The sequence below is a fragment of the Babylonia areolata genome, chromosome 4, assembly GCF_041734735.1.
Source record: "Babylonia areolata isolate BAREFJ2019XMU chromosome 4, ASM4173473v1, whole genome shotgun sequence".
NCBI lineage: Eukaryota > Metazoa > Mollusca > Gastropoda > Neogastropoda > Buccinidae > Babylonia > Babylonia areolata.
This window is the reverse complement of record NC_134879.1, coordinates 7,521,603-7,548,988: the sequence shown is the minus strand read 5'-3', so window position 1 is coordinate 7,548,988 and position 27,386 is coordinate 7,521,603. Positions and strand designations below refer to the sequence as shown.

General features: G+C 39.9%; 1 protein-coding gene across 2 annotated transcripts in view; it reads left to right on the top strand.

Moving 5' to 3' along the window:
- The first annotated feature begins 876 nt into the window (after positions 1-876).
- LOC143280815 (intraflagellar transport protein 43 homolog B-like) overlaps positions 877-27,386 on the top strand; it is a 50,347-nt gene continuing 23,837 nt past the window's right edge. The window contains exons 1-4 of one of the 2 annotated variants that reach the window (XM_076585512.1): positions 877-1,016; positions 5,360-5,452; positions 8,726-8,799; positions 11,373-11,411. In XM_076585512.1, the coding sequence (XP_076441627.1) occupies positions 975-1,016; positions 5,360-5,452; positions 8,726-8,799; positions 11,373-11,411 (248 nt within the window). In that variant the 5' untranslated portion in view covers positions 877-974. The remainder of the gene's footprint in view (positions 1,017-5,359; positions 5,453-8,725; positions 8,800-11,372; positions 11,412-27,386) is intronic. The other variant, XM_076585513.1, reaches the window with a different exon arrangement.

Below are 27,386 nucleotides of genomic sequence, written 5' to 3'. Positions count from 1 at the left end.
ACGGGGAAGGGGGGGGGGGAGTGGGACGGGAGAGGGATGAATAAAACAGAAAAGGTAGAAAACTACCAAAACTGATTGTATAACTAACATGCAATTACAATTATCAATAACAATTCAATAATGATAACAATAATCAGAAATCATTAACACAATTATGAAGTACATTAAAGGAATGTAGAAATAGGGCTATGAACTAATGCCTGTGAAAGTTCGACAATAAGAACCTCATCAGAAATAACTTTCCCAAAATCATCTGCAGAATAGTTATTCTCTTTGAAATACTTGGGCAAGAAGGTACGTAACTGCTGACAGTGAAACAAACAATGATGCAAGCTGTACTGCTTACCACAGATGCATGTAACATTTTTACTATACTTTGTCTTCAGAAATCGACCCCAAACTGATTTTTCTAACAAAGTGTATGCCTCTTTTACGGAAAGACGGACATGTATTTCTGTCGATTTTTCTGAATCTTTTGCTCCTCTTTTTGCTGCTTTATCAGCAGTTTCATTGTGTGTGCGTGTGCGTGTGTGTGTGTGTGTGTGTGCGCGCGCGCGTATACGTGCATATGTGGGTGTGAAACATCGATCATCCTATTCAGCCCAGAGGTGTGAATATTGGGAGGTTGAGGTGGATGCAGGGGAAGTGATTGGAAACAGGTAATCGCCCTTCGTACTTAACCCCCCTTCTACAGGGATACATTTTTATTCACATAGTTTATATTAAACAAAAGAAAATTGTGTGTCGTTGAAAACCTCTTGAACCTGTTAGATTTTGCTTAGTTTTCACTTTGAATAATGACAGATTGTATTTCATGTTTCAAATATTTATATGACTGAGATGTGATTTTATAAACTGTAACGCACAAACAGGTCCCCAACATTCCTGTTGACAAGACAAACACAGCCTCAACTGAAGGTTTCACGCACAAACCGAGAAACTTGTTCTTGTAATTTAAGTCTCTTTTGTTAAGAATGGATGACGATGAACTTGATTTTGGTGCAAGTAAATCCAGGGTGGGTCTCATGTTTTGAAGTTTTGATTTCGTGTCTTTGATGGCGATGATATACGTTAAAACAATGAAAGGGGTAATTTAAACAAAAAACGAAACGTCGGATCACAGGAAGAATGAGAACGTTCGACACATTATTTTATATTGTCATCTTTGATCTCGACAGGCAGAATGATATAACATTGATGCACACAACTCAGTTTTTCAGTATTGAACCTTTTCTTATGACCTTATGCTCTTGTACAACTTACTACAAGTTGTAGCTTATTCTAGCTTTTCAAAATAATTTCACGATTCATTGAGTGTGATTGACATTGAGTGTGATTGACAGTGAGTGTGATTGACGTTGAAATGCCAATAACATAGCAACTGCTTTTGCAGAAATTCATGGAGAGTTAGGCTACATGTATGTTGACTAACAATCGTGGAAATCAAATAATATTCTATTATAATTGTCTTGAAATTTTTGTGTGTATATTTGCATAATCTTTTTTTATGTATAAGTTTGTTAGAAATCTTCTTCTTCAACTTGACATTGGGACAGATGTACAAAGAGCAGTTTGTGTGTGTGTGTGTGTGTGTGTGTGTGTGTGTGTGTGTGTGATAATAGGTATCAATTTGGTTTAATTGACTAATAGAATTGATACCTATTATCACATACACACAAACACACACACATACATACACTAATAATCATTATAATGTATATAAACTGACAGTTGCGGAAATGCAGTAAAAGACTGCATGCAGTTGCACACATGTCAATGAGATACCATTCAAAACAAAAAGAGTGTGTAATTGTCAGTGTTAATGAACAGCCTGATCAGATTTTGATGCCACCTTGAACTGATTGATTTAAATTTCTGATGCAACAGTTCAGTAGATTAGTTCATCAGGAGTAACAAACAAAAATGTAGAACAATGTATTATCAAGTAAAGGAATAAAAATTTAAAAAAATAGAAAAAAAATGTTGAAATGTATACAATCATGCGTTGGTAGACTTGGACTTGTGAACAGACACAATTGACCCAAGCAGACGTTCGTTAGAACTCCTTTTAATCTCTTTCCCCAAAGATCTTATCCTTCAACATGCGCCTGGAGTTATAGCCCTTTAGCGATTAGTAAGATCCAACATTACCGTCTCTATAGACGACCGTATTCATATGCAATACGCTACTACTGTACTAGTACACCTCCCTCTCAAGTTAATTAAAGATTTTTAAACATTTACATCAGCTGTAATAATTATTCCATGTATGTCTTCAAACACTTTTTTTGATGTATTTGTGTTATACATGTTTCTTCAAATAGGCTATCAATTGTCTCTGTAAATTCTGAAATTAACCTGTCCAAATCTTCCTATCTGAAATTACCCTGTCCAAGTCTTCCTATCAGACTCCCCCTTTTTTTAATTTATCACTAGTATATATATGTAACGTGAAAAATAATATTAAATGAAAACATTGAAGTGTAAACTTCCAATTCCATGCACATGGATTAATATTTATGCACATGCCTGTTGTTCATCTTGACAAATGTAAACAACAAGAAATGTCGGCATTTTCCATAAAGTGTCAACATTGGGAAAATTCAGTGTCTGTTAATGCCGATGTGATTATTGTTAAACAAAATGTTTCAATTGAAATGTAGGCATAACGATGCGGAAATGCATTACAAAAGAGTTTTGCACACATGCTAGTATGAGTCTTTAAAATAATGGAGTTTAAACACGCATGCACGCATGCTTCAATGCCAGGTTGTTGTTGTTGATCCACAGTCACAAATTTAGTTTTTCAGGTTTTTTCACTTCTCTGCCTGATCTGGCAACTACTGTAGATGTTGTGTTGTTTGGTTTCTTCTGAGTGTACGTTTGTCTTTTCATTTTGCTGCTTTAATGGAGATTGAACAGCTGGAGAATGTGCAGAATCAGACGGCGGTGAATGTTGTGGAGCTGTAGTTGTAGTAATGGGTTGTCCACAAAGTTATCTATATCTATTTTCTGTTGTTGTTGTTGACCTGCTGGTGATGGTGGATGGATATTCTCCATTGGTGGGTACCAAGTTTATTTGGTTCTGTCATATGACATTGTTGTCAGTTTGGACGATGAATGAACGGGGGTTATGATGTTTGTCAATTATCATACCGGTTCTGGTCAAGTCTTTGAAGTATACTGCATCCCCTTTCTGGAGAGGTGGAGCTTCCTTTGCTGCATGGTGACTGTTGTAAGCTACTTGCTGTTTTTGCTTCTGGTCTGACTCTTTTTTCCATAGTTCTGGCAGATTGAGAGTACGTGGAGACAGAGTGGTAGAAAGGGTAGGGAGTTTGTTCTTCAATTTTCTGCTCATGAGGAGCTCTGCAGGTGAATAGCCATTACTCAGTGGTGTTGCTCAGTAGAGAAGAAGTGCATTATATGGATCAGATGCTTTTTTGAGCATTTTCTTGATGGTTTGAACAGCTCTTGCGCCTTCTCCATTGCTGCGGGGATATTTTGGTGATGAAGTTATATGAGTGAAGCCATATTCCTGAGCAAGATTCTGAATTCACCACTGACAAATTGAGGACTGTTGTCCGAAACTACCATGTCTGGTATACCGTGAGTAGCGAACACACTTTTGATGTGTGTGATGATACTTTTACTGTTGAGATGTTCCAGCAGCCATAATTCAATCCATCGTGAACAATAATCTACGACGACCAGATATGTCTTCCCTTTCAGTTCAAAGAGGTCCATGGCAAGACGTGACCATGGCCTGTTGGGAAGGGTGGACGGAAGTAGAGGTTCCCTGCGTTCCGGTCTGTAGATTGCACATTTTGCACACTTGTTGACCATTGTCTTAATCTGACTAGAGATGTAAGGCCACCAAACAGATGTTGAAGCAAGAGCTCTTGTTTTGGTGATGCCTTGATGTCCCTCATGCAGTCGGCTGAGAATGTCCAAACGCAAAGCTGTGGGAACAACAATCCTGTCGTCAAACAACAATAAGTTGTCGACAACTGTGAAGTGGTGCCGATTCTCCCAGTATTGCTTCAGAAGTGGCACATGAGGTGGGTAATCAGGCCATCCAGACTTGCTGTAGCCTATCACCTTTGCTGTCTCTGCATCAGACTGTTGGGCTTCCCTGATTTCATGAATCTTCTGATCAGATGCTGGTAGCATTTCAATGCAGTTTTTAGCATGAAGAGTTGAATCTGACAGAAGATTGATAGCTGCTGTGTCTGGCTGAGAGACAGGTGCTCGAGACAGCGCATCTGCTGTAGTCTGAGTTTTTCCCTCTTCATGTTTGACGATGTAGTTGTAACGCATCAGTCTGAGGTTAAATCTCTGAATACGAGGTGGCATCTTGACAATGTCCTTGATGTTGAGAAGAGATACCAATGGTTTGTGGTCTGTTTCATTGGTGAAATGAAGACCAAGGATGTATTCCTCCAATCTTTCTGAGGCCCATGTTGCAGCCAGTGCTTCTTTTTCCATTACAGCATAATTTTTCTCAGCATCAGACAAAGAACGAGAAATAAAACAGACTGGATGTCGAGTACCATTGTCCTGTTTCTGAAGGATTGCCAAGGTCTCTGGAGGGTGGTGACCAATCCTAAGTAGGGCTGGATCAAATTTAAAAGAAGCGGGGGTAGGAGGGTCCTTCATTTACATCCACACAGACTGCGTAATTCCACTAACATGCTTGTTTTTCTTGTGTTCTTTTTTTTTTTTTTCCAAGCAAAAATTTGGTAGAGTCCAACCTGTGAATGACGGAAATACGCTGGTCTGTGGAAAAATGTTATAAATTCTCAGATGCTTGACCATAACATCCCTTGCTTAATTAGGATCTACAAACAGTTTAGTAAACAAAGTCAAAGCAATGCCTCGACAACACAAACAAGCACACCCCCAAACTGTCGCAGGCATCAGGAGATAAATTAAATGCTTGCATGTATTGAACTGTAATAAAAACAAAATGCTTGTGCTTTTAGAATAACATTAACAAACAAGCTGACTGGCATTTCATGCTTAAAGTGTTACAGCCCATGACTGTCACAGCTGCTTGCTCCATGCACTCACTATGTTCGGCCTTGCAACGAACATGTTTTCCGACGTTATATTTTTCGATATTTTGGATATGTGAAAGAGTATTTGCAGAGTGCAAAAGACTTGGAATAATCTATTTTCTAAAGAGGTTTTTTTCAAGGTTCAGCCATATTTTGTCAAAATCTGATCAGACTATGTGTGTACGGTAATGATCTTGATGTTCCCGATCATGAGTAGTGTTGATGATGAAGATAGTGATGTTAGTGATGTTTATACAGAATGACTGTGAATGTTTTTACTGCCTTGTTGATGATTGATGCAGAGTGCGCGCCAAGGTCGACGGGCAGCTGCAGCAACTCCAGCAGCAGACGTAGATCCGGATGATGATGATCTGGACACTGGCACTAAACCTGCTGTCAGTACAGTGATGTGTGTGTGTGTCACTGTGTGTGTGTGTGTATGTGCATGTGTGTCACTGTGTGTGTGTGTGATAATGGTGATCTGGACACAGGCATAAAAAATGCTGTCAGTACAATGATGTGTGTGTATGTGTGTGTGTGTGTGTGTGTGTGTGTGTGAAAATGATGATCTGAACATGGGCACAAAAACTGCTGTCAGTGTAATGATATAAGCATGTGTACGAGTGTGTTTGTGAGTGTGTTTGTATTTCAGTTTCATGTCTGTTTTGACTGGCATATTGCAATCAAAGTTATTGAAAGGTGTGTGTGTGTGTGTGTGTGTGCATTTTTCATTTATATATAATCTGCTCACTCAGTTCGGAAATGTTAGACCTTGAATAGATGAAAATACTGTATATTGCATTTCTTTAGCAGTACTGATGTGAAAGTTTTTCAAGCTAAAAATAATTTAGAAGAATTCAAAGAGAGAGGGATGGACTACAGGATAAATCTTGAAAGAATATTAGAAGTGCACAGCTTCAAGATGACAAAAGATGTATAGACTTTGATGACATTAATGGCCTGTTATACTGTGGGGTAAACAGCTGACCTGTTTCATAAAAAAGTGTTTTGATGAGAAAAGTATTTACAAAACATATTAAAATTTTGAACTGCGCCTTTAGTCTAGCAGTATTTTATCAGAAATCATCTCCCAGGTGAACTAGTTATTATTGTTATTATTATGAGCATTTACGCCGAATCTTGAAAATAAGTCCTGGGCATTTACAAATAGAACACATATGTAAATATCAAAAAGGAAAAATTGAACACAAGAAAACAAACATTATCAAAAATTATCGATCCCCCCACACCCACACACCCACAATACACACAAGCACACACACACACACACACACACAAGTCATTGCACACAATCATAAATAGTACATAATCAAAAATACAACCAACAAATTCTGAAACTATCAAAACTCACTCACTCACTAATAGTGAGTAATGAATTGAAAAAAAAAAATTCAAGCACAAAACTGTAGGAGATACAGAACTAAACGTTTTTTGATAAAAGAAAATGAATGTGAAATCTGGGGCTTTTTATCCAATTATTTTGATTGTAGATAGCTGTTCAGGCATTTGAAAGTGAAGATAACAAATTTTTTGTAACAACAACAACAACAAAAAAAGAAAAAGAAGTAAAAGAGCCTATTTCGACCTCTGCTGCCTACAGAATGACATCCATAACAAAAACAGAATACAGCTGGAAATACATGGTTGTCATCAGATTATTATTATACCTATAGAAGAAAATAAACCAGGTTATAAGTTTAGGGTAACAGATCACAGCTCTTGTAGGTATGTGAGTAAATAACACTCAAGAATGACAGATGTGGGTTCTGTCAACAAAAAATATCAAACATGTTCTCAGAAACTCCGCAGCCATTGACAGCTGTGAGCTCCAGGCCAAGTCACCCAATATGTCCACAGGAGGGGATACTGGATGTGTGGCCTTACCCTGTACATCAGGTGATACCGCTGTACAGTTGGTTTCCCCTGCTGGTGAAGGCCTGTGCATGTCAAGCAGTTCCAGGATGTCAGCCCGTCAATCTAACATCAGGTCTGACAACCAGGTCAGACTGGATCTCCCTCCAACTTGGCCAGGCTTCTCTCTTCCTGGAGGTCCAGATGACAGTGACCCTTGGGGATGAGGTCATAGGATGGCTGGTGCCCACGGATGGATTTCCCCATTCTACCCATATTCAGGTGCACTTACGGTGCATACTGAGCTGCTGGGAGGACTGGGATGCAGTCCCCTTTCCTCTCCCCCCAGACTCAGCCCAGTACCTCCTACTTGGTGGTGCATGCTGCCCTGAATGGTTGGATCAACCATTTGTGGGTCAGGTTGCCCTCAGTCATTAGCCAGGTGACTTAGCCATCAGTGTATATGATGATGTCCTCTTTTTTACTGTTTTCTTCTATGAGGAGCTTTCACTATGAGGAGCTTGCATCAGTTTTGCCCTCTGGCCATTCCTGACAATGTCTTGCTAGAGTGGGTGAAATGGCTGTGTTGTAAAGATGATTGAGGTTTTAGCGTTTTCCTCCCATTCTTTTGTTTCTTTCAGGTCTTGTACTGGCATACATACTGGATTGTGTCTTCTGCGTGCCCCATCCATGATCTTCTGCATCCTAGTCAGCTGCCTTTTGGTTCCTTAACTGCATCATGCAGTGGGTTTTGAGGGTTTTCTAATGCTCTGAAGTAGGCCTTAACCTATTCTAACTTGTTTCTGGCCAGCATTGAAGGAAGGCCAAGCAGGTGTTGTATGGTCTCCGAAGGTGTGTCTGTTGTTCCAAGGATCAGCCTCATAACTTCATTTTGAACCTCTTTCCTATTTTAGGAGGCTGCTTTGAGACAGTGTGGTTAGCCCCAGTCCGTAGTCGAGCACACTGAAAATGAGCAGCCTGAATTTCACACAGAGAAGTCATTTGTGAGAAAAGAGTACAAAATACACTACACTACACTACACTACACTACACTACACTACACTACACTACACTACACTACAGTACAAAACTACAATACAATACAATACAAAATTCTTAAAAACAATGATATTACATAATAATCAAGAGAGGATCTGTCGAATATATATACCAAAGAAACATACAACACAAATAGAGATAACAAGTAACATCATATCACACATGCACACTCACAATGTTCCTTTTGCTGTGATAGTGATCCACATGGGGCTTGGTGCTTCTCCCAAGGTTTTGATTCCTTTTACAACTTACAAATATGCCTATATCAGTTTGTCTGTATCTGTTCCAGAAACCCAAATAAAAATGGCTCCATGTTATGAAAATATGAAAAACATGTGGTTGTTCTTATATAAAAATCCTGTGTGCAGTTTATTTTCTCAGATGATGGCAGTGGCAGCTTAGCACCAGCATTCTATCAGAACTGGAAATTTAGAAAAGGTTGCAAAATGAATTGACAAACCAACTTGACAATGAACAAGAACGCATGTGAGAACTACACTGAAAAGACCTTTAGGTTTAGCAGTGATGAAAAGGGCGCATGTAGAACACTGAACACAATAGAGTGTGGGTGTCATCTACAGCTGTGCAGTGAGCTCAAAGCTGCATTAACTATAAGCAAATGTGACATGATGTTAGTGAATTTTGTTTTTTTCCAGATTTTTGGAGGCTGTAGTGCTGATAGTCAGATTGTGGGTTAGGCATGTGTCTGATGATAGTGATCCTGGTGTGTGTCACAGTCAGGTGGAGGGCCCCCTGACAGACCCAACAAGGCGGTGTCTGGCTGGGGAGAAGAAGCACCGAGAAAGCCGCGGTAAACACCTGTTTTCTGTCTCTTCCAGTCTCCCTGCCTCTCCTTGTCTCCCTGCCTCTCCTCGGCGTGGATAGATTTATTCATATATATAATTTGATGTCAGATTGCATGTACAGACATGTTCTTTGTTCTGCCATTACCCTTGCTTTCTGCACTTTGTTTTGTTTTTATATCATAGGAAATAAAAGTCATGTTTTGATGGTTTTGCAGAGTGGCACTAACAAAATGAAATAGCCTTTTCATTCCCCCATAGTATCTGCATGAAATTGCTTTTTCATTCCTATAGTGTTTTATTCTTCCTAAAAGCAAAGCATCATTGATTGAGTTGTGGTTTTGAGTTGTCTTCTTGTGCGCAGTAGTTATAGTTCTTTGGTGCTTTTGTTTTTGGGGGGTGGGGTAGGGAGGGGGTTGGAACATTTGAGGAATTTAAAAATTCATCTTGCAAACTGCAGGTTTATTGTGGCATAAGGGTTACAAGTTTTTAAAAGATGTTTATTCCTTTCTTTAAATAAAGGGCGTTTCGATACTGTATATATGAATGTATATATATATATATGTGTGTTTATATATATATATATATATATATATATATAATATAGCAGCACACGAAAACCCGGCTAAAGTGAGAATTTATCATTTTTGACATTTATGTATTTCAAAAAGTTTAAAAATCACAGATTAATATAAAAAACAGAATTGATATATCTATCACAATTTTTTTTCTATAATTTTTTCAAAGTTTGTGTGCCTGAAAAGAACAAATGGAGAAATGGGCTCATGAAAAAAAACCCCATTCATTTGCCTTGTCTTGAACATGTATGTGGTATCAGAAGATTCAGAATGAAGTAAATTATAAATTTCTATATGAGAAAAGCATTGGAAAATTCATATTTTTTCCTGTACTGAAATGAAAAGACAGTGAATGTTCAAATGAGAGACAAAGGCTGGATTTGTGTTTGAACCACAAAATATTTCCCATAATGCTGATGAATCTTTTAAACTTCAGCTTTAGATCCCAGAAAAAAATGATGTTTACTAAGTGCGGTCATTAAATGTATTGCCACATCATCGGCTGACATAATTTCAGAACAGCCCAGAGTCATATGCTTTGAACATTGCAGCTTAAGTGACAAATGTGTGCAGCAATACCAACTGTGCATGCACCTGAAAAGATTAAAAATAGTACAGTTTCAGGCAGTTTTATGCTAAAATACTTATTGACAGCAAAGATAAGACTTCGGAGATGCAAAATTTATTATAAAATCTTGATGTTCCTTAATTTGCCCCCAATGACATGTTTTTAGGCAAAGTTAAGAATAGCTGGCTGTGACTTAGCTGGGCTTTCGTGTGTTGTATCATATAAATATATCTATCTATCTATATAAATAATATCTCTCTCCCCCCCTCTCTCTCTCTCTCTCTCTCTCTATATATATATATATATATACAATAGAATTTGACAGGAAATAAGTAAATCTTGTATTAAGTCATGTTGTATGTCACTATAACTCTGGAAGTTCAGATGTTGAATAATTGCTGAGTACTTTGTGTGTGCTGTGTGTGGGCAGTGTATTGTATTTTATTATTCTTTGTCACAACAGCTTTCTCTGTCAGTCTGTGTGAAATTTAGGTTTCCCCACCACAGGGAGACCTCATCACTATAGCACTGCACCACCATAACTAGACCTTGAGTGGCAGGCTGGATTTTAGTCATTCGGATGAGACAATAAACAGTGGTCCTGTGTCAGCATGCACTGAGTACACATAAAAGAACCATAGCAATGTAAAGGTTGTCCCTGGCAAAATTCTACAGAAAACTCCACTTTGATAGGAAAACATACATTTGCAGACAGAAAAAGAGAGAAAAAACATAAGAAAACAAAAAATAGGTGGCATTGCGCTGTAGTAATGTGCTCTCTCTGGGGAGATCAGCCCAAATGTCACACAGGGAAATTTGTTGTGACGAAGAGTAATACGATATAATACATTGCCTATGTACAACAGCACACACAAAGCACAGCTATCAGCACTCGACACATTACTCAAAATCTGAAGTGCCAGGGCAATGTTTATTACTGTTTGATTTGGAACTGATCACTTGTTTGTGTCCGAGCCACGACCTGAGTTAGTGTCCATATGAATCAGTTTCATTAACAGGTGTTTTCCAGTGTTTTTTGTTTTTGTGGCCACCTTCAGTTGTTTCAGTTCCATGTTGTGAAAACACCAGACCAGCAGCAAGTGATGTTCTGTCTGTGACAGTACAAACTTGCTCCTTACAGCTGTCACCATTGTCATGACAAATTGCAGGTTTTTTGTTGTTTTTTTAATATCTTTTTAACATTTATTTTGTCTTTGCTCCATACTCCTGATTTGTGTCCAGATCTTGCTGAAGTGACTGTGAACTTGGAGCAGTTTAGGGGAAATGTCAATGAATGTTTTGCAAAAAGTAATACCTGACAGTCCAGATTTATCTTGTGTCTTAAGAGTGTATACAGTAGATTCGTGTAGAAGTGCCAGTGGATGTGCTTGGTGTTTCCAGCCTGTAGTTGCATGCCGGGCATGCCTGATTTCAGGTCTCGGCAGCTGGGGGAAGGCTTTGAGGCCATAGAGGAGTGAGTATCTGTGCAGCATGTTCAAACTTCACTCATTCCTGATGCATTATGGAGTGCTCTTGTCTGTATCATCATAGATCGTATCATCAACTGTCTGACTTTTGTTTCATTTAGATAACCTTTAACAAATTACAAATAATGATAATCTGTGACAAAAGAGCATCAGCTAGCTTTTCTGTCTTTCACCCATTCAGTACCAGAATTTTTTTTTTTAAAGTCTTCTCCCCTTGCCAGATAATTTTGAAGATTCAGGATTAATGAAATAAAAAATTGTAGCACAAAAAGTATAGGAGATACAGGACAAACATAAATATTTTTGTGAAGGGAAATGAATGTGGATTTTAAATCCGGGCGTTTTTCCCAATTATTTTGAATCTTGCCAACTATTCAGGCATTTCAAAGTGAGGATGATAAGTTTTATGCATTAAAAAGTCCATTTCCACCTCCACAGAATGACATACAGAAAGAAAACAGACAAAATGCAGCTGGAAATAGCATGCTGTTGTCTGATTATACTGTAAAAGGATATTTCCTTTTAAGTTTATGACAACAATCACAACACTTGTAGTCATGTAACTTTGTAAGTGAATAACTGTCCCAGCAACGACATATATATGTGGGTTTGGTCAAGATAAAAAGTCAGTCCTGTTCGCAGAGAGTGAGCCGTCAAGCTTTTCTAACACCTAAAAGTGTCCCCCTTTAGAAGAGAGAGCGCTTTAATGATATTCCCTTCCACCTGGTTGTTGTAACTGATCTGACAGAGTGTTTGCTGTGCATCCGGTTTGTCTCCTTTATGAATAAATTGGTCAACTGATCGGTAACAAAAAGCATGAACAAGTAAAAAAAACCACATCCCTGTCATCCCTGGGTTTCAAGAAAATCATGGAATATTGACTGTTGCCATTCCTGGCAGTTGATCACTGGGAAAAGTCATGAACACTGACAGCTGGGCCACACCCCCTTACCCTGCCCTCTGTCTGGCCTTTGACCAATTCTCTTACACCACTCTATCTTTCCTCCCCCTCTTCTCAAATTATGTGCCTTCACAGTCAGTCATGGTCACTTGCTCAGAAATGATGTCTGATTGGATAGATAGAATGAAGAAAGATTTGAATGTTATTGTCATTTTTGTCACTGTTGCTGTCATCACCTTCAAATTCAAACGAATCATAAAACAAGACAGATCCATCTCGCATCGTTGTATGTAATCATCAGCACAGCTTGTAAAGTTGTGTACAACTGCTGACTGGTACCACTGTCTTCAATTGATGCTTGTATGGGAAGTGATTTTTAACACTCTCTTACACAGAGGCATTCATGCATGCACACACACACATTCACACGCACTTGCATGCATGCTCACAGACATACAACAGACACAGACATGTTCATCCAGGCACACACACGCATGCGTGCATACTACACTACACACACACACACACACACACACACACACACACACACACAGCTGCAAAGTATTCATGTGCCAAATATGTCACAGTGCTTCTTTTTTTTTTTTTTTTTTTTTTTCATCATGGTGTTGTTTTGGTAACAGCAGAGTTCAACACATTTATTTCTGACCTGTATTGATGACACACAGTGGTTGTGCAGTCACGAATTTTGGTCCCAGTGACACAATTTTTTACCACTTTGCACAAAACTTTTCTGAACTTAACATTCATTTTGTCCTTTCTTTCTTATCTTTCTCATTCTTTTCTATGTGTATGTATTCTGAGTTGAATATTGATGCATGTTTCCATAGTGGAGACTGGATTGTCTATAATACACATAGTAAAGTAATGATCATTGATTGGTGATATCATGCATGTATTCATGCACAGTGTATGCCTGTACATTTGAGTACTGTAAGAGATATATTTTAAATACTTGTGTGTGTGAAATTGTTTGAAGTGGTTATTTTTATTAACTTGTGTGTGTGTGAAATTTATATGAAGTTTTATTTTAAAATTCAATAGATCACCTTTGTGGCGACATTTATCACACATTTTCCATGTATTTATTATTTTTATATTAATATATTTATTGATTCAGTTGTCTGTTCATCTGTCTATCCATCTGTCACAAATTACCCACAAATCTTAACTGTGTTTTGATCTTTACATTTCTTTTTATCTATCCATTTCAGTACTCTGATTTTGTTTATATTGTATATAACCAGTTTCAGTATTCTTTTTTCATTTGTATTTATCTGAAAATGATCCTTTTGAACACCATGTTTTTATTTGTATTGTTTTGTATTTTATCCATTTCAATACTCATTTTGCATTTGTATGTTTTCCATTTCAGTGCTTTGTTTTTATTTGTATGCTATCCATTTCTGCACTCTTTAATAATTTGTATATATTTGTACATATCAGTTTCAGTGCTCTATATTTTATTTTTATTTATCTGTATATTATCCTTTTCAGTTTTCTGTTTTTATTTCTCTATTATCTATATTTTTATTTAGTTCTGTTTTTATTTGTATTTATCTGTACATTAGAGAAGGCACTGCAGCAAAATCAGTAAGGTGTTGGACTTTTGATCCAATGGTCAGGGTTGGATTCCCTGTTTCAGTATGCATTGGACTCCTGATCCAGTGGTCAGGACTTGATCCCCTGTTTCAGTATGCATTGGACTCCTGATCCAGTGGTCAGGACTTGATCCCCTGTTTCAGTCTAGCCATGTGTCATTGGGAAAGGCACTTTTCTTCCCATTTTCTTCACCCCACCCAAGTGTGAATGGGTACTGGACTTCGTTGGGGAAAGTTAAAATGATGGAAGGAGAGGATTGGGCCCTTCTTTTATAAGCTGAGCCCTTATCAATTTCAGTGCCCTGTTTGTATTTCTTTTAAGTGTATATATATTGCTTTGTATTTATTTCTGTATGTATGTATATATGTATGTATATTGCTTCAAACACACCCAATCACCCCACACTGTTGATGGTGACCTTTAACTCTTTCAGCCCAGGTCCTCCCCCCAAAAGTCCCAAGCAGAACAAGGGGGCCTGGGACCCTGTGGAGGACATTGACAAAGAACTGGATGACTTGTGTGTTCTGAATTGCTTTTACAGGGAAAGGGGATTGGAAAAAATGTGGTTTTCAAAAAACTGGATGACTTGTGTGTTCTGAGTTGCATTTATGGGAAAGGGGAGGTGGAAGTGGCGAAAACGGTGGTGGTGGAAGGGAGAGTGGGAGGGAAAGTTGTGTTGAGCACTACTCAGCTGGTGGTACTAACTGCCCAGTATGCTGTCTGGCACATAGGGCAGCAACAAAGAACTGACACTATTGTCTGTTTTGGGCCAGTCTTTAATGGTACCCACGTGTGCTTTAGGGTCTTGAGTTCTCTTTTGACTGTTATACCGAAGGTGTTGTTTGGCTTTCTTCTCTTGTGCCTACCTTCTGGTGTCCAGTGAAGGGCTGTCTAGCCATGTGACCTTGCTCTCTTCACATGACATGTCCAGTCCATCTCCAGTGCCTTCTCCTGTTGATGGTCTTCATGTTCTCTTTATTGCACTGGGTGAGTAATTGTTGACTGGACTCTCAAGGCCTGACTAAGCACATTGGGTTATACTGGTGGTCAGGCATCTGCCAAGCAGATGTTGTGTAACATATATGGATTTGTCCGAACGCAGTGATGCCTCCTTGAGTTACTGATACTGTTGACTGGAGATGGTATTAGGCCACATTTGCAGGATTCTTTGGAGGTTTCACATATGGAAGGTTGACAGCATCGTTTGATCACTGTCAGTCATCCTCCAGCATTCAGAGCCATGATAGAGTACAGTGGAAAGTAGAGAGCTCTGGTACATTCTCAGCTTGGTGTTGGCACTGTACTGGCGGGATCTGCACATGTTGTTCAGCATTCTGAAGGTGGTTATGGCCTTGCTGAGACAGCTCTTGATGTCACTGCCTGTTTCCCCATAGTGTCAGACACTCGGTTGGGAGAGGCAGAAACCTGTTTTAGCTTTTTACCATGGATGGAGGACAAGAGAAGGGGCTCAGTTCCAAGTGTTAAGCCCTTCATACGGGAGAAGGCTGGATTTCAGACTCAGTGTTCAACAGTTATCAGGGTTTGAGACCATGTTTGGGCGTGGGCATACTGTTGTGTCCTTGGGGAAAAGGCATTTTACTCTTGATTTTTTTTCACTCCACCCAGACAAAACAGGTACCTGACTTTGGTTTGGGAAGGATAAAATGGTGGAAGGAGAGGATTGGGTCCTGACCTTCTTATGTCAAACCCTGGACACAATATTATTAATTCAGTGCCCCACTGGCTGTAGAAGGGAGCAGGTGGACCTTTAAAGGGAGAAGGGGGTAGAGATGGTGGCATGTTTATAGTGTGGGTTCTTGTTATTTTCTCCTTTGGTGTGTCCCAGTCTTAAAAGTTCTAATTGAAGTTTTGTGTGAAGGGAATTGTTCTTTGGGCCAGGGAAACTGACAGCTGCTGGAGAAAGAGTGGAAAAGCATGGGAGATAATGAGAAAGACAAAAAACAAAGAAAGACAAAGAGATTTTATTGCATCAGTGTTGAAAAACATAGGAAAATGTTGTGGTGTTGTAGATTCACTCATCCTTGTGCAGCACTGCATACTACCCAAGACTATAACATTCAGTGAATGCACCATGTTCTGAAAGCCATAAATAAAGTAAGTAAGAATATTGGGGATGGGGGAAGGTCCAGTATTTGTTTTTGTAAATGTAATGTTCGGATGTAAATGCCCGTCATTTCCAGTTATGCACCTTTATATAAAAGTTTCATTCATATATATACATGTGTGTGTGTGTGTGTGTGTGTGTGTGTGTGTAGTGCTTCTCGATGTACACTTTTCCACGCTTAGAATATGTGCTTCCACCTTATGTGGGCACACGTACACACAAGTGCAAACCTGATACACATTTGCTATCATATGCACATATAGCTAGTGCATACATGTGTGCATTTACACAGTCGTGTATCACATGAATAAACACACACACACACACACACACACACACTCACACTCACACACACACACACACGCACGCTACATGTACACATTTGTTTCAGTGCATATGTTCAGTTTCAACTTGTAGAATTTTTTCAAGATGGGTTGAACAGCTGCAGTCAACGTTTATCATTCATCATCATAGCTATAAAAACAACAAAAAAACCTAGAAAACCTCCACCTCACTTCCACGTATTCAATATATATATATATATATATATATATATATATATATATATATAAAGAGAGAGAGATAAATACTGTGCGCAACAAGTCAGTTGCCACACTGAATATCAAGCACTACAAAGAAAATACAACACTAGTTTGATTTATTAATTGTCGGTATTGTAATTCATTATCTTTCATTTTGTCAACAATCAGAAATCAAAATGAAATTCATTGAAGTAAAACAGACATTTGAATGGAGCAACCCCGATTTTACAAAATAAGCAAAGTATGAAACATGCAAACAGTTTCTTTATTGCAGGTATGTCCCTCATCTGCTTCGAGACACTTGATGCATCTCTGGTGTATAGAGTGGACCATTGTTTGAAGGGTTCTCTATTGTGTTGCCATCCACTCCTGCTGCTGCAGCCACCAAAGCTTGTCAACACAGGGTTTCTGCTGCACACTCAACAATCAAGTTTTTCCAGATGTGCTTCACTTCTGCAAAGATTAGGAGAACTAACTGGCCATGGGAGTGTTTGGATCTTATGTTATTGTAGGTAACTGATGACTATCTTGCCATGATTAGGTCTGGCATTGTCATCTTGAAGGATGGTGTTTGGTCCAAGGTCTGAAGAGTGAAAAGAGCAGAAGGCTATAGGATTTCATTTCTGTACCGCATGCCTGTGAAATTGCTTTGGATGGCGAAAAGGGGAGTTCGATGATGAAAGTTGATGCATCCATAAACCATAGCGTATCAGCCACCTAAACTGTCATGCTCCTGCACAGCTTCATCAACAAAACATTCACCTTGACATCTCTGGATCCTCAGTTGACTATTACTGAAGGACAGAGTGAAGCAGGATTCATCAGTAAACAACACACTTGCCCATTGTTGACTTGTCCATTGATGACGTTCAGGCGGTCCTGTCTTTTTGCTGTCATGTGGGATTGACAGGATCTCAGGTCCTCTGCTTTCAATCTGGAAGTACAAAAGCGTGTTCACAGTCTTTGGATGACTGAGTGGGTCATCCTAAGCCTTCTGGCGATTTCTTTTAGGCACCCTCCCTCCTGAATTCATGCAAAGACTCTTTCTCTGTCTACTTTTCTAAGCTTTCTTTGTGTTGGCATGCTTGTTTTACTGATAGCCACACTCTCATTTATGCCTCCCTACTTAAAAGCTTGTGAACAGTTGTTAGGAATGTTCTGCCTCACACATGCAGCACAAAAAGTCCTTCAACTTGTCTGCTGTTTTAACAGGATCAGTAAATTTAATCTCTTTTGTGTGTGTGTGTGTGTGTGTGTGTGTGTGTGTGTGCAAAATAGCATTTCTTCTGCTTACCAGCATAAACATTTGTGCACAATGGCTAACTAAAAATACTGTCCATCCACTGTTATACCCTCGCATACTGACATTTTATGATTAACTTCATTCAGTGTATTTATATATATTTTCTTAAGAACATACCCCTCACATTATTGTAGCCCTGAACTTTTTGTGTTTGGTATATACATATTTTTTGTCTTTCCTTTTTAGTTTTGAGTCTGTAAGTTTTATCATTAACTGAGATTGCCTTGTGCCTTGACAGTGACTTGCTTTTCGGCATGAAGCTTGATGTAGATGACCGTGACAGTGCTGACTTGTTTCGGTAAAGGGGCTCAGTTTGCTGTGTTGTTTGTCCATGCTTGTATAACAAATTGTGAAACTTTTTTGAGATCTAATCTTGAGTGATCTAATGGATTTGTGAACCTGAATTTTTTTTTTAAAGAGAAAATTGTGTGTGGTGTGAAAAGAAATTTAATGGATTTGCGAGCCTAATTTTTTTTAAAAAGAAAAAAAAAGTGGTGTGAAAAGAAATCTAATGGATTTGTGAATGTGAATTTAAGAAGAAAAAAAGTGAGTGGTGGTTTAAAAGAAGCAACAACAAAAAAACAACAATTGCTGTGTATAAATTTGACAGGAATGGCCAGTCACTTTTATTCAGCTGCCTTTTGTGTGTTTTTTTGTTGTTGTTTTTTGTTTGTTTGTTGTTTTTTGTCTAGTTCTGTGTTGTTTTTCCTTTAATTCTTTTTTCTTTCTTCCATTAAAAAACCAAAAAAAACACAAGTACATGCAACAAAGAACTTGTATGAACAATCAGGAACATAAATGGATATTTATCAGGTAATAAGGGAAAAAAGATGTTACATAAAATATATTAAAAAAAAGAAACAGGCAGAAATTGAAGAGTAAAAAGTAAAGAAATCAATAAATCAACAGTTGAATTAATCAATTGATGTTATCAATAGAAATATAAATTATGATGAGGATGTTGATAATAATAAAAAACAAAATTATGATAAACACAACAATTACAATTAAAACAATAATGATAAGAGTAATGAAATAAGGTGAATCATGACTTCTGTCATAGTATGGCATGGAGCAAAGGGAGTGTAAATCTTTACATTATGAACAAAAAAGAGCTTGCAGTTGGAAATATTAACACAATAGCACTGTAGTGGATGCATTTCTGTCGCTATTTGATGACTTCTGTGCATGTCAGTGAGCGATGAAAGCACCAGTGGTTTGAAGTTTATTGCACTTGTTTAATATAGGTGTGGAGATTTCATTGTTCTTGTTCATCATTGACATGATGGCTATTGTTTTAAAGATTATTTTATTTTAATGAATTCACTTTTTGTTTATTTAGTTGACTGCATTTGTTTTAATTAGATATTGACAAGTTACTTTTCTTTTTCACTATTGACATGATGGTTTTTATATGATTATTATATATCAGTATATTTGTTTATTTGTTTATGTAGCTGACTGCACTTGTTAAGGTGTGGAGAATTCCTGTTCTTGATCATTATTGACATGATGGTTATTATATCATTATTATATTTCAATGTATAATTTGTTTTATTTTTGTTTACTAGTATTATTTTATTTCACTTTGTGTTACTGTTTCACACAAACCCAGGGTAGGCTCCCAAGGCCTGACTAGCATGTAGTTTTTGTTTTGTTTTTCTTTTTAAATAAACAGTAGATACGGTGTGGCATATGTGGATCAGTCTGCATGCTTTGACACCTTCTTGATACTGAACGTGAAACTTTATGGTGTAATACTTGTGAAGTGTTTCAAAGTGTTTGTTAAATTTGCTGGTGATTTTGGCTAGTTTGTTCTCCATATTAAAAAAATTCTGTAACACAACTCCACATTTCACGTGCGACATAGATTCAGCATTTTTCAGCCTGTTTTGGAAAATGTGTGTGTGTGTGTGTGTGTGTGTGTGTTATGAGTGTGTGTGTGTGTGTGTGTGTGTGTGTGTGTGTGTGTGTGTGTGTGTGTGTGTGTTATGAACACTTATTATCTGAAGAATTATAGTGAAAAATTATATTGTGGTAGTTCATCTCTAATTCACTTCTTGTTTGAAACCATGTTGTCTGCAGTCGCCTTGTAAACTTATTCATGCATTTAGTACACCAGAGTAAAGTAACTACTTTGCAGTAAACATTCAATATCATCTAGTCATTCATGTTATGTGAAGATTTAGAAGATATGTTATATTTTCCAGTCGTTCACCTTATGTGTTATGAGTCAATCCATTTGAATTGAGAAGGCACGTCTGGGAGTTTTTACAGTTACAGCCTTTACACTAAAATAATGTCCATTTGTAATTGCTGTTTGTGACAAAATTAAAGTTTTTTTGGGTTTTTTTTGGAAGGGGTGTGTATATATATATATATATATATATATATATACATAGATAGATAGATAGATAGATAGATAGATAGATACATATGATAGTCAGCCGTGTCCGACTATGACCATCAGAACAGCAGAGGAGGCAACTACTGACTATTTGGGTTAGAATTTGATTATAGTGGAGAGTGTCTTGCCCAAGTGACATCCCCACTCTCTCGGCCAAGGGTTTTTTAGGACAGTCGGCGTTGGGATGGTTCCCAAAATTACTACTATTATTTCTATGTTTGATACACTTGTGTGGTTGATTGTAAATGCAGTGTATTTTATCTTCTGTCTTCTGTTTCTCTTCTGCATCTGCCATCTTTGTCACTGGCTTTGATGTCAGTCTGTCAATCAGGACTTCTCTCTATCTGCCTCTGACTTCAGCTGTAGTCACAATTGTGGGATATGGTACAGAATTGTATTCAGTAAGGCCAAAGTCCCATTTGAAGGGCTGTAAACATTAACCAAATTTTAGAGAACGTTGCATGCAAGATGCCAGTTCCCATACGCAGAAAATTGTATCAACACCAAATAATCTATATGTCTAGCAACTAAATTCACAAATAAAAGTATGAATATGAGTATCTTTACTTTTCAAACCTGAAATTAAAATGTTATGATAATGCAGTTTTTGGGCCTTATACATATTATTAGTAGTGGTAGTAGTTATCTTTTTATGTATTTATCTATTATTTGTTCACCCATTTTTTTTCTCTTTTTTTTCTCAAGGCCTGACTAAGCGCATTGGGTTACGTTGCTGGTCAGGCATCTGCTTGGCAGATGTGGTGTTGCATATATGGATTTGTCCGAATGCATTGATGCCTCCTTGAGCTACTGAAACTGAAACTGCAGTTTCTCTTTTTCAAATACTGTGCAAAGATACAAAGCTAGAGTTCTTGTAATTTGTTCCCTTATTTCCCCCTGTTTTTTTAGGCCAGTAGCAATGTCAGTATAAAGTTATTGGGGTCTGTGAAATACTTTCATGGGATTAGACTGTGCTTTAAATCATCAAGGGCAGGGCAACACAAAACAAAATTTACTTCATTTTCTGAGATAGATTTACACAGGGGACATTGTGTTTTGCATTTATCATTTCTTTTTATCTAGATTGATGTATAGATCAGCTGGACACTCTAAACCTGATTCTTACCAGTGTATACCATACTAATCTATGTAAATCCATTAATGAGTGTGGTTATTCAGTTTCCTGTAATGTATGGATATATTGCTGTTGGCCATATGAGAATCACAGTTCTGCCACCTGCTGTCAAGTAGTCTTTCTTTGAATTCATTAAAAAAGAGAATGCATACAACTTACTCCTTGATTATCCAATGCATAATAAAAGTATTAAGTATTCAATATATCACAACTTTTGACACCCAGTTTATTTTTCCTCTGTTGGCCAAAGTTAGCAGCATTTGTTGTTGTCTCGTTCGTAATTTATCAGATGGATTCCCCCGTCTCCTCAACAAAGGCGGCAGTACATTGCAGGTCCTCCAGTCCTCTGTAGAGCTTCCGGGCTGCTGGGATTGGGTCAGGCCAGGTTTTCTCTCGGAGCGCTTGGTGGAGCGGGCAGGACTGCAGCAGATGTTCTGTTGTCTGGCTGCCTGTACTGCAGGGGCATTGCTCTGTGTCACCAATATGGAGTTTCGTGTATAGGAGGTGTTTCAGGCGGTTGTGGCCTGTCCTGAGCCTGAAAATGGCTACCTGCTCTCGACGAGTCAGCAGGTAGTACGGGTCTGCTCTGTTGTGGCATGGATGATGCTGCTTCCACTTGTTCTGCAGCTTGGCCTTAATGATGGTCCTGGATTCAGAGTAGTTGGTAGACCTGTCCATCTGCTCTTTTGTAGTGCCTCCTTTGCCAGGGAGTCAGCAGTCTCGTTGCCAAGCACGTTGCAGTGGGAGGGAATCCACTGCAGGGTGACTGTGTGACTTGTACAGAGGGAGGCGAGAGAGGAGGACAGATTGTTGAGTTCTGGATCTCTGTTGGACCAAAGGGCCTGCAAAATGGACAGGGCATCGGTCAGGAAGATAACGTTGTGGCTGGCATAGGGAATGACCTGGATGTGGGCTGCTGCTGTTTTCAAGGCTTCTGCTTCGGCTCTGTAATTGGTGGAGTACAGGCCGGTAGCGAGGTAGATCTTTTCTTCTCTGCCTCCTGGATATTGAACATAGACTCCTGCCCCTCTGTTCCAAATAGCATCTGTCGCAGAGCTGTCAGTGTAGACATGAGTCCAGAACCCTTTGGGGAACTGGGTGTGGAGGTGTTCAAGGGTGAGGGACTTCCTTTCAGGGCCGCTTTGGGGCCAACACCAGGGATGCTGCACTGGATGAGGGGAGGGGTTCCTTCACTCCAGGCAGGAATGACAAGACACCAGGGTATCACTTTGGGGGCATGGTCAAGGATATCCTGATGCCGTTCTAGGATCCTGCTCTGCTGTATGAAGCTCCCTCTCTCCAGCCGTCCTTTTATTGGTTTGGACAGTCTGTCCTCCTTCATAGGGTGGCCTTGCAACCTCTTGAACTTGGCAGCCTGGGTCAGGAGTTTGGTGTCTCTGCGGTCCTCAAGGGGCTGGAGCTCTGTGACGGTTTCAAGCTCCTGAATCGGCGTAGACTTCATGGCCCCTGTGATGATACGGGTAGCTTGATTCTGAACCTTGCTGATTTGTTCAAAGTTGGACTTGGCCGTTGTGCCCCATGCAGTCATGCCATACTCCAGCACTGGCCTGACTCTACCAGTGTACAGCCTCCTGAAGGTCGTGTTGTCTGTGTCCCATGTTGTTCCTGCCAGCTTCTTCATGAGGGAAGTCATACTTTTGCTCTTGATTCTGCTTTCTCTGCTTGCTTCTTCCACGTCAGGCGTTTGTCAAAAGTGACTTCCAGGTACATGGGGTTGTTCTCAGCAAGCAGAGCTTGTCCATTGATGCGCAGATTGGCCTTCTGTTCTTTGGGTGAGAGGCTGAAAACCGTGTATGTGGTCTTTTTGGCATCAATTGTCACCAGCCACTGTTCTGTCCAGCTTTAGAGAACATTCAGCGCCTGCTGTAGTCTGTAGTTGGCAGTTGTGAGGTGTTCTTCCGAGCACCATAAGACAAGATCATCTGCATAGATGGCTGCCTGGACTTTGCGTGGCATATCTTTGACGGTGTCATTGATATAGATGAGGAATAGTGTAGAGCTGAGGACACCTGCCTGAGGAACTCCTTCTCTCAGTGTGTTCTTCCGACTGTATGCTTCATTGACATGGACTCGGGCCTTCCTATTGTTCAGGTACTGCGAGATCCACTGGTACATACAGCCAGTCGCACCACTCTTCTGGAGCTTCCTCCGGAGGCCATCCTTCCAGACTTTGTCGTATGCCTTTTCCTTGTCTATCCACACCGTCAGTATATGCTGTTTGTCCTGGAAGCCATCCTCGATCTTCTGTGCTGTGTTGGTCACTTGGTCCTCAGTGGAATGATGTTGGTGGAAGCCTGCCTACTCTGGAGTGATGATGTTGTTCTTCTCCAGGTGCCAAACTAGGCGTGAGTTGATCATACGCTCTAGGAGCTTGCCCACACAGCTGGTGAGGCTGATGGGGCGATAACTATCAGCCCTGGCTCTGTCTTTGCCCTTCTTGTGGATGGGCACCATGTCAGCTTCTCGCCAGCACTGTGGAACATGCCCTGTCTTCCAACTGTTGTTGAAGAGAGCAAGGAGTTTGGTCTTTGCTTTGGTGCCAAGGTGTTTTAGCATTTCGTTGGTGATTTTGTCAGGACCTGGAGATTTTTTGTCCCACAAAGACTTTACGGCTTCTTCAAACTCCTTTAGTTTGAAAGGCCTGTCCATATATTCAGGTTGGTCTTGGTCATGCTGATGATTCTTTATTTCATCATGGACTTGTTGTTTTCTGTCCTCTGACACAGTGATATTGCTGATCTGCTCATAGCTGTCTATGAAGCAGTTTGCTGCCTCTCTCCCTGTCACCATCTCCTGGTCTTTTTGAAGTGTGACAGGCGCTGACCTTGTCTCTATGTTGTTCATGGCTTTGGTGAGTTACCAGAGTTTGTTGCCATCTCTGTCAAGGTTCAGCCTTTTCTGTTTTCTCCATCCAGCTTGTTTTTGCAGCTCGGATGTAGGCCTTTCTGTATTTGGCAGTGCAGGTTTTGAGAGTAATGTTGCTTTCTTGTGTTGGGTTGTTTTCAGCCTCCTCTCTAGTCCTTGTCACTTCATCTTCAAGCTCCTGCAGCTTTTCTGTCCAATATGGCCTTTAGTTCTTGTGAGCGCCATGTGGAATTGCCTTTGAGGCTGTTTTCAGGATGGCTTGGTTGAAGTTTTCAGTGGCTCTATTGATGTTGTAATCATCCATTTTGATGGTCTTGCAGTACTCGTCAGAGAGGCCCGTGAACATCTCCCAATCTGCCTTCTTATAATTCCATCTGGGAAAGGACTTGGCATCACTTGGTGTATACTGCAAATTGATGGCCAGTAGTACTGGTCTGTGGTCGCTGCCTGCCAACTGTCTTTGTACCTTCCTGCTGTTTTTTGGGGCAAGGTCTTCAGTGGCAAAGGCAAGATCTGGGGTGGTCGTGGTGAGCCACGGAGAAGAAGGTTGGTGGGTCGTCTGGATAATTCAGCAGAAGCAGATTGCTCTCTGTTTGCCAGTTCTCCACTTTGTCTCCTCTTTGGTCATTCTTACTGTAACCCCAACAGGTTGAGTGGCTGTTAAAATCACAAACTACCAAGCAGTTCTCTGATAGTATGTCCATTTTCAGTAAAGAGAGCTCATTGTCTTGAGGGCAGTACACATTGAAGATGGTGATGACATTCTTGTCCACTATAATCTTGATTCCGTGGATTTCAGCTTCCTGATTAGTATCTACTGTAAATTTTGAGGCTGATAAACTGTTTTTGACGAGTATCTGCACTCCTCCTTTTGATCTTCCTTCTCTGTCCATCTTGAAGGTTTGGTAACCTCTGACTCTGAACCTGTGGTTGGATTTCAGGTGTGTCTCCTGGATACAGGCCACATCAATGTTCAGTCTTTCAGAAAGTGGAATCTTTTTGTGGTAGATGCCCTCTGCATTCCACTGGAGAATGAGTGGTCTAGAAGTTTCTCCATGGTCAGATGTTTTCCGGCCATTTGCAGTTTTCCTCCGCCTCTGAAGCCTGGCTCCTCACAACTGGACAGGGTGACCACCAGTAGCATGGGGTGGGCCCTTTTGAGGCACACGGCCTGGCACTCTACTGGCCTGGTGGGACTCCACTGGTAGAGCACCATCTCGAAAAGATTTGAGGTTTTCCATCCATGATGTAAATGCATTGTACTGCTGTTACATGCCAGGGGCCCAGTACATCCGTCTTCAGCATTAGTTTTCTTGCCCAAGTTTCCCTCTTGTAGGTGACTTGCCAACCAAGGCTTAAGAGCATCCCCTACCCTGGTTTGTTTCTCGGAGGTTTTCCTTCCCCAGGGCTAGAGGTTTTTATGTGCCTCTTACTCGCATGATGAACCCATCATAGGACACATGGGGAATATGATATGGTGTAACAGTGCCACCTGTTACCCCACCCCGTCCTGGTAGAAACATCGCCATTTGGTCCAGGACTGCTTATTCGACCAGGCAAGCCTGATTTATACCGCAGCTAACTCTCATATCTGGGGGCTGTTCCCCAATCCGCCACCTGGGGACCCGTTGGGTTGGGGACAGTCGCCCCGCCCAGAGCAGCATTTTATATGCCTTTTATGGCAAACCATGTTCTTCCATTCACCTCGGTTTCAGCCTAGGAGGAAACATAGTGGGTGTATCTTAGAGAGAGAGAGAGAGAGAGCAAGAGAAAGAGGTAGAGGTGGCTCTTGTACAGTGCTAGCATTTTTTTCAGTTGTTCAAGATCTTCATAGTGGGTAAAAGAACAGTGTGAGAACTCAGAGTCAGGAGAGCATGTGGAAAACATCATAGTTTAGTAATTACAATTCTTTTACCTGTGAAATTGTCATTTTGTTTAGTCACTCACAATATTTTTTTGTTCTCTCAGACAGACAAGTGAAACTGGAGGGGGAAAGAAGGGTCTTATATTCGAAGGAGGTGGGGTCGAAGGGGGTGGACTGCAGTGATATCCCCAGCAGCATCTGTGGTCTTTCCTCACAGGAGGGAAGGGGGGGGGAGCAGGGGTTACTTGTTTCAGTGTGTGAGATTTCAATGTGCACAGCACAGAATCTTCTGACCTGTGTTTTTTTCCCACTGTCAAATGGGCTCTTTTGCTGTTTTGATCTTCTTAACACCACAAAAAACACTGGTTGCAAGATTTAGTAGGAAATGTTAAAGGTCTTGGCCATGGAAACCAGACAGCTGCAGAAGAAATAGCAGAGCAAGCATTGGAGATAATTATATTACATTTTGTGAAAGCAAACTTCTCATGTGAAATGAAGGCTGCTCTCCCTGGGGAGATTGCATTGCCGCAGTGTAGCGCAACCCTTTTTCTTTCTTTTCCTGTCTGCAAGTGTATCTTTTTTATCAAAGTGGATTTTTCTACTTTTTATCTACAGAATTATGCCAGGGGCAACCCTTTTGTTGCCATGGGTTCTTTAAAAATGTGTACTGAGTGCATGCTACACACAGGACAGACACGTAACCACTTGGCCTCTGCTCCTTTTGGTGTTTTGATGTTTCAAAACTGAGAAAGGAGAGAGAAAAGAGACTAAGCACAGTGGAAGAACACCACAAAAGACAACAACACTGATCACAAGATTTAGTGGGAAATGTCTAAGGTCTTGGCATGGAAACCAAACAGCTCAGAAGAAAGAGCAGAAAAAGCAATGGAGATAAGTGGAGTGGTAATGCATACACCTTGGAAGCGAGAGAATCTGAATGCATATGTTCAAATCTTATACTCACAAGTATTTTCTCCCCCTCCTCTAAACCTTAAGGGTGGTCTGGACACTCTTCATTCAAATGAGACGATAAACCAAGGTCCCGTTTGTAACATACACTTAATGCAGGTAAAAGAACCCATGGCAACAAAAGAGTTTCAGAACTCCTGGCAAAATTCTGTTGAAAATTCCACTTTGATAGGAAAAAAAAGGAAGGATAGCACTGCTTTGTATCGATGC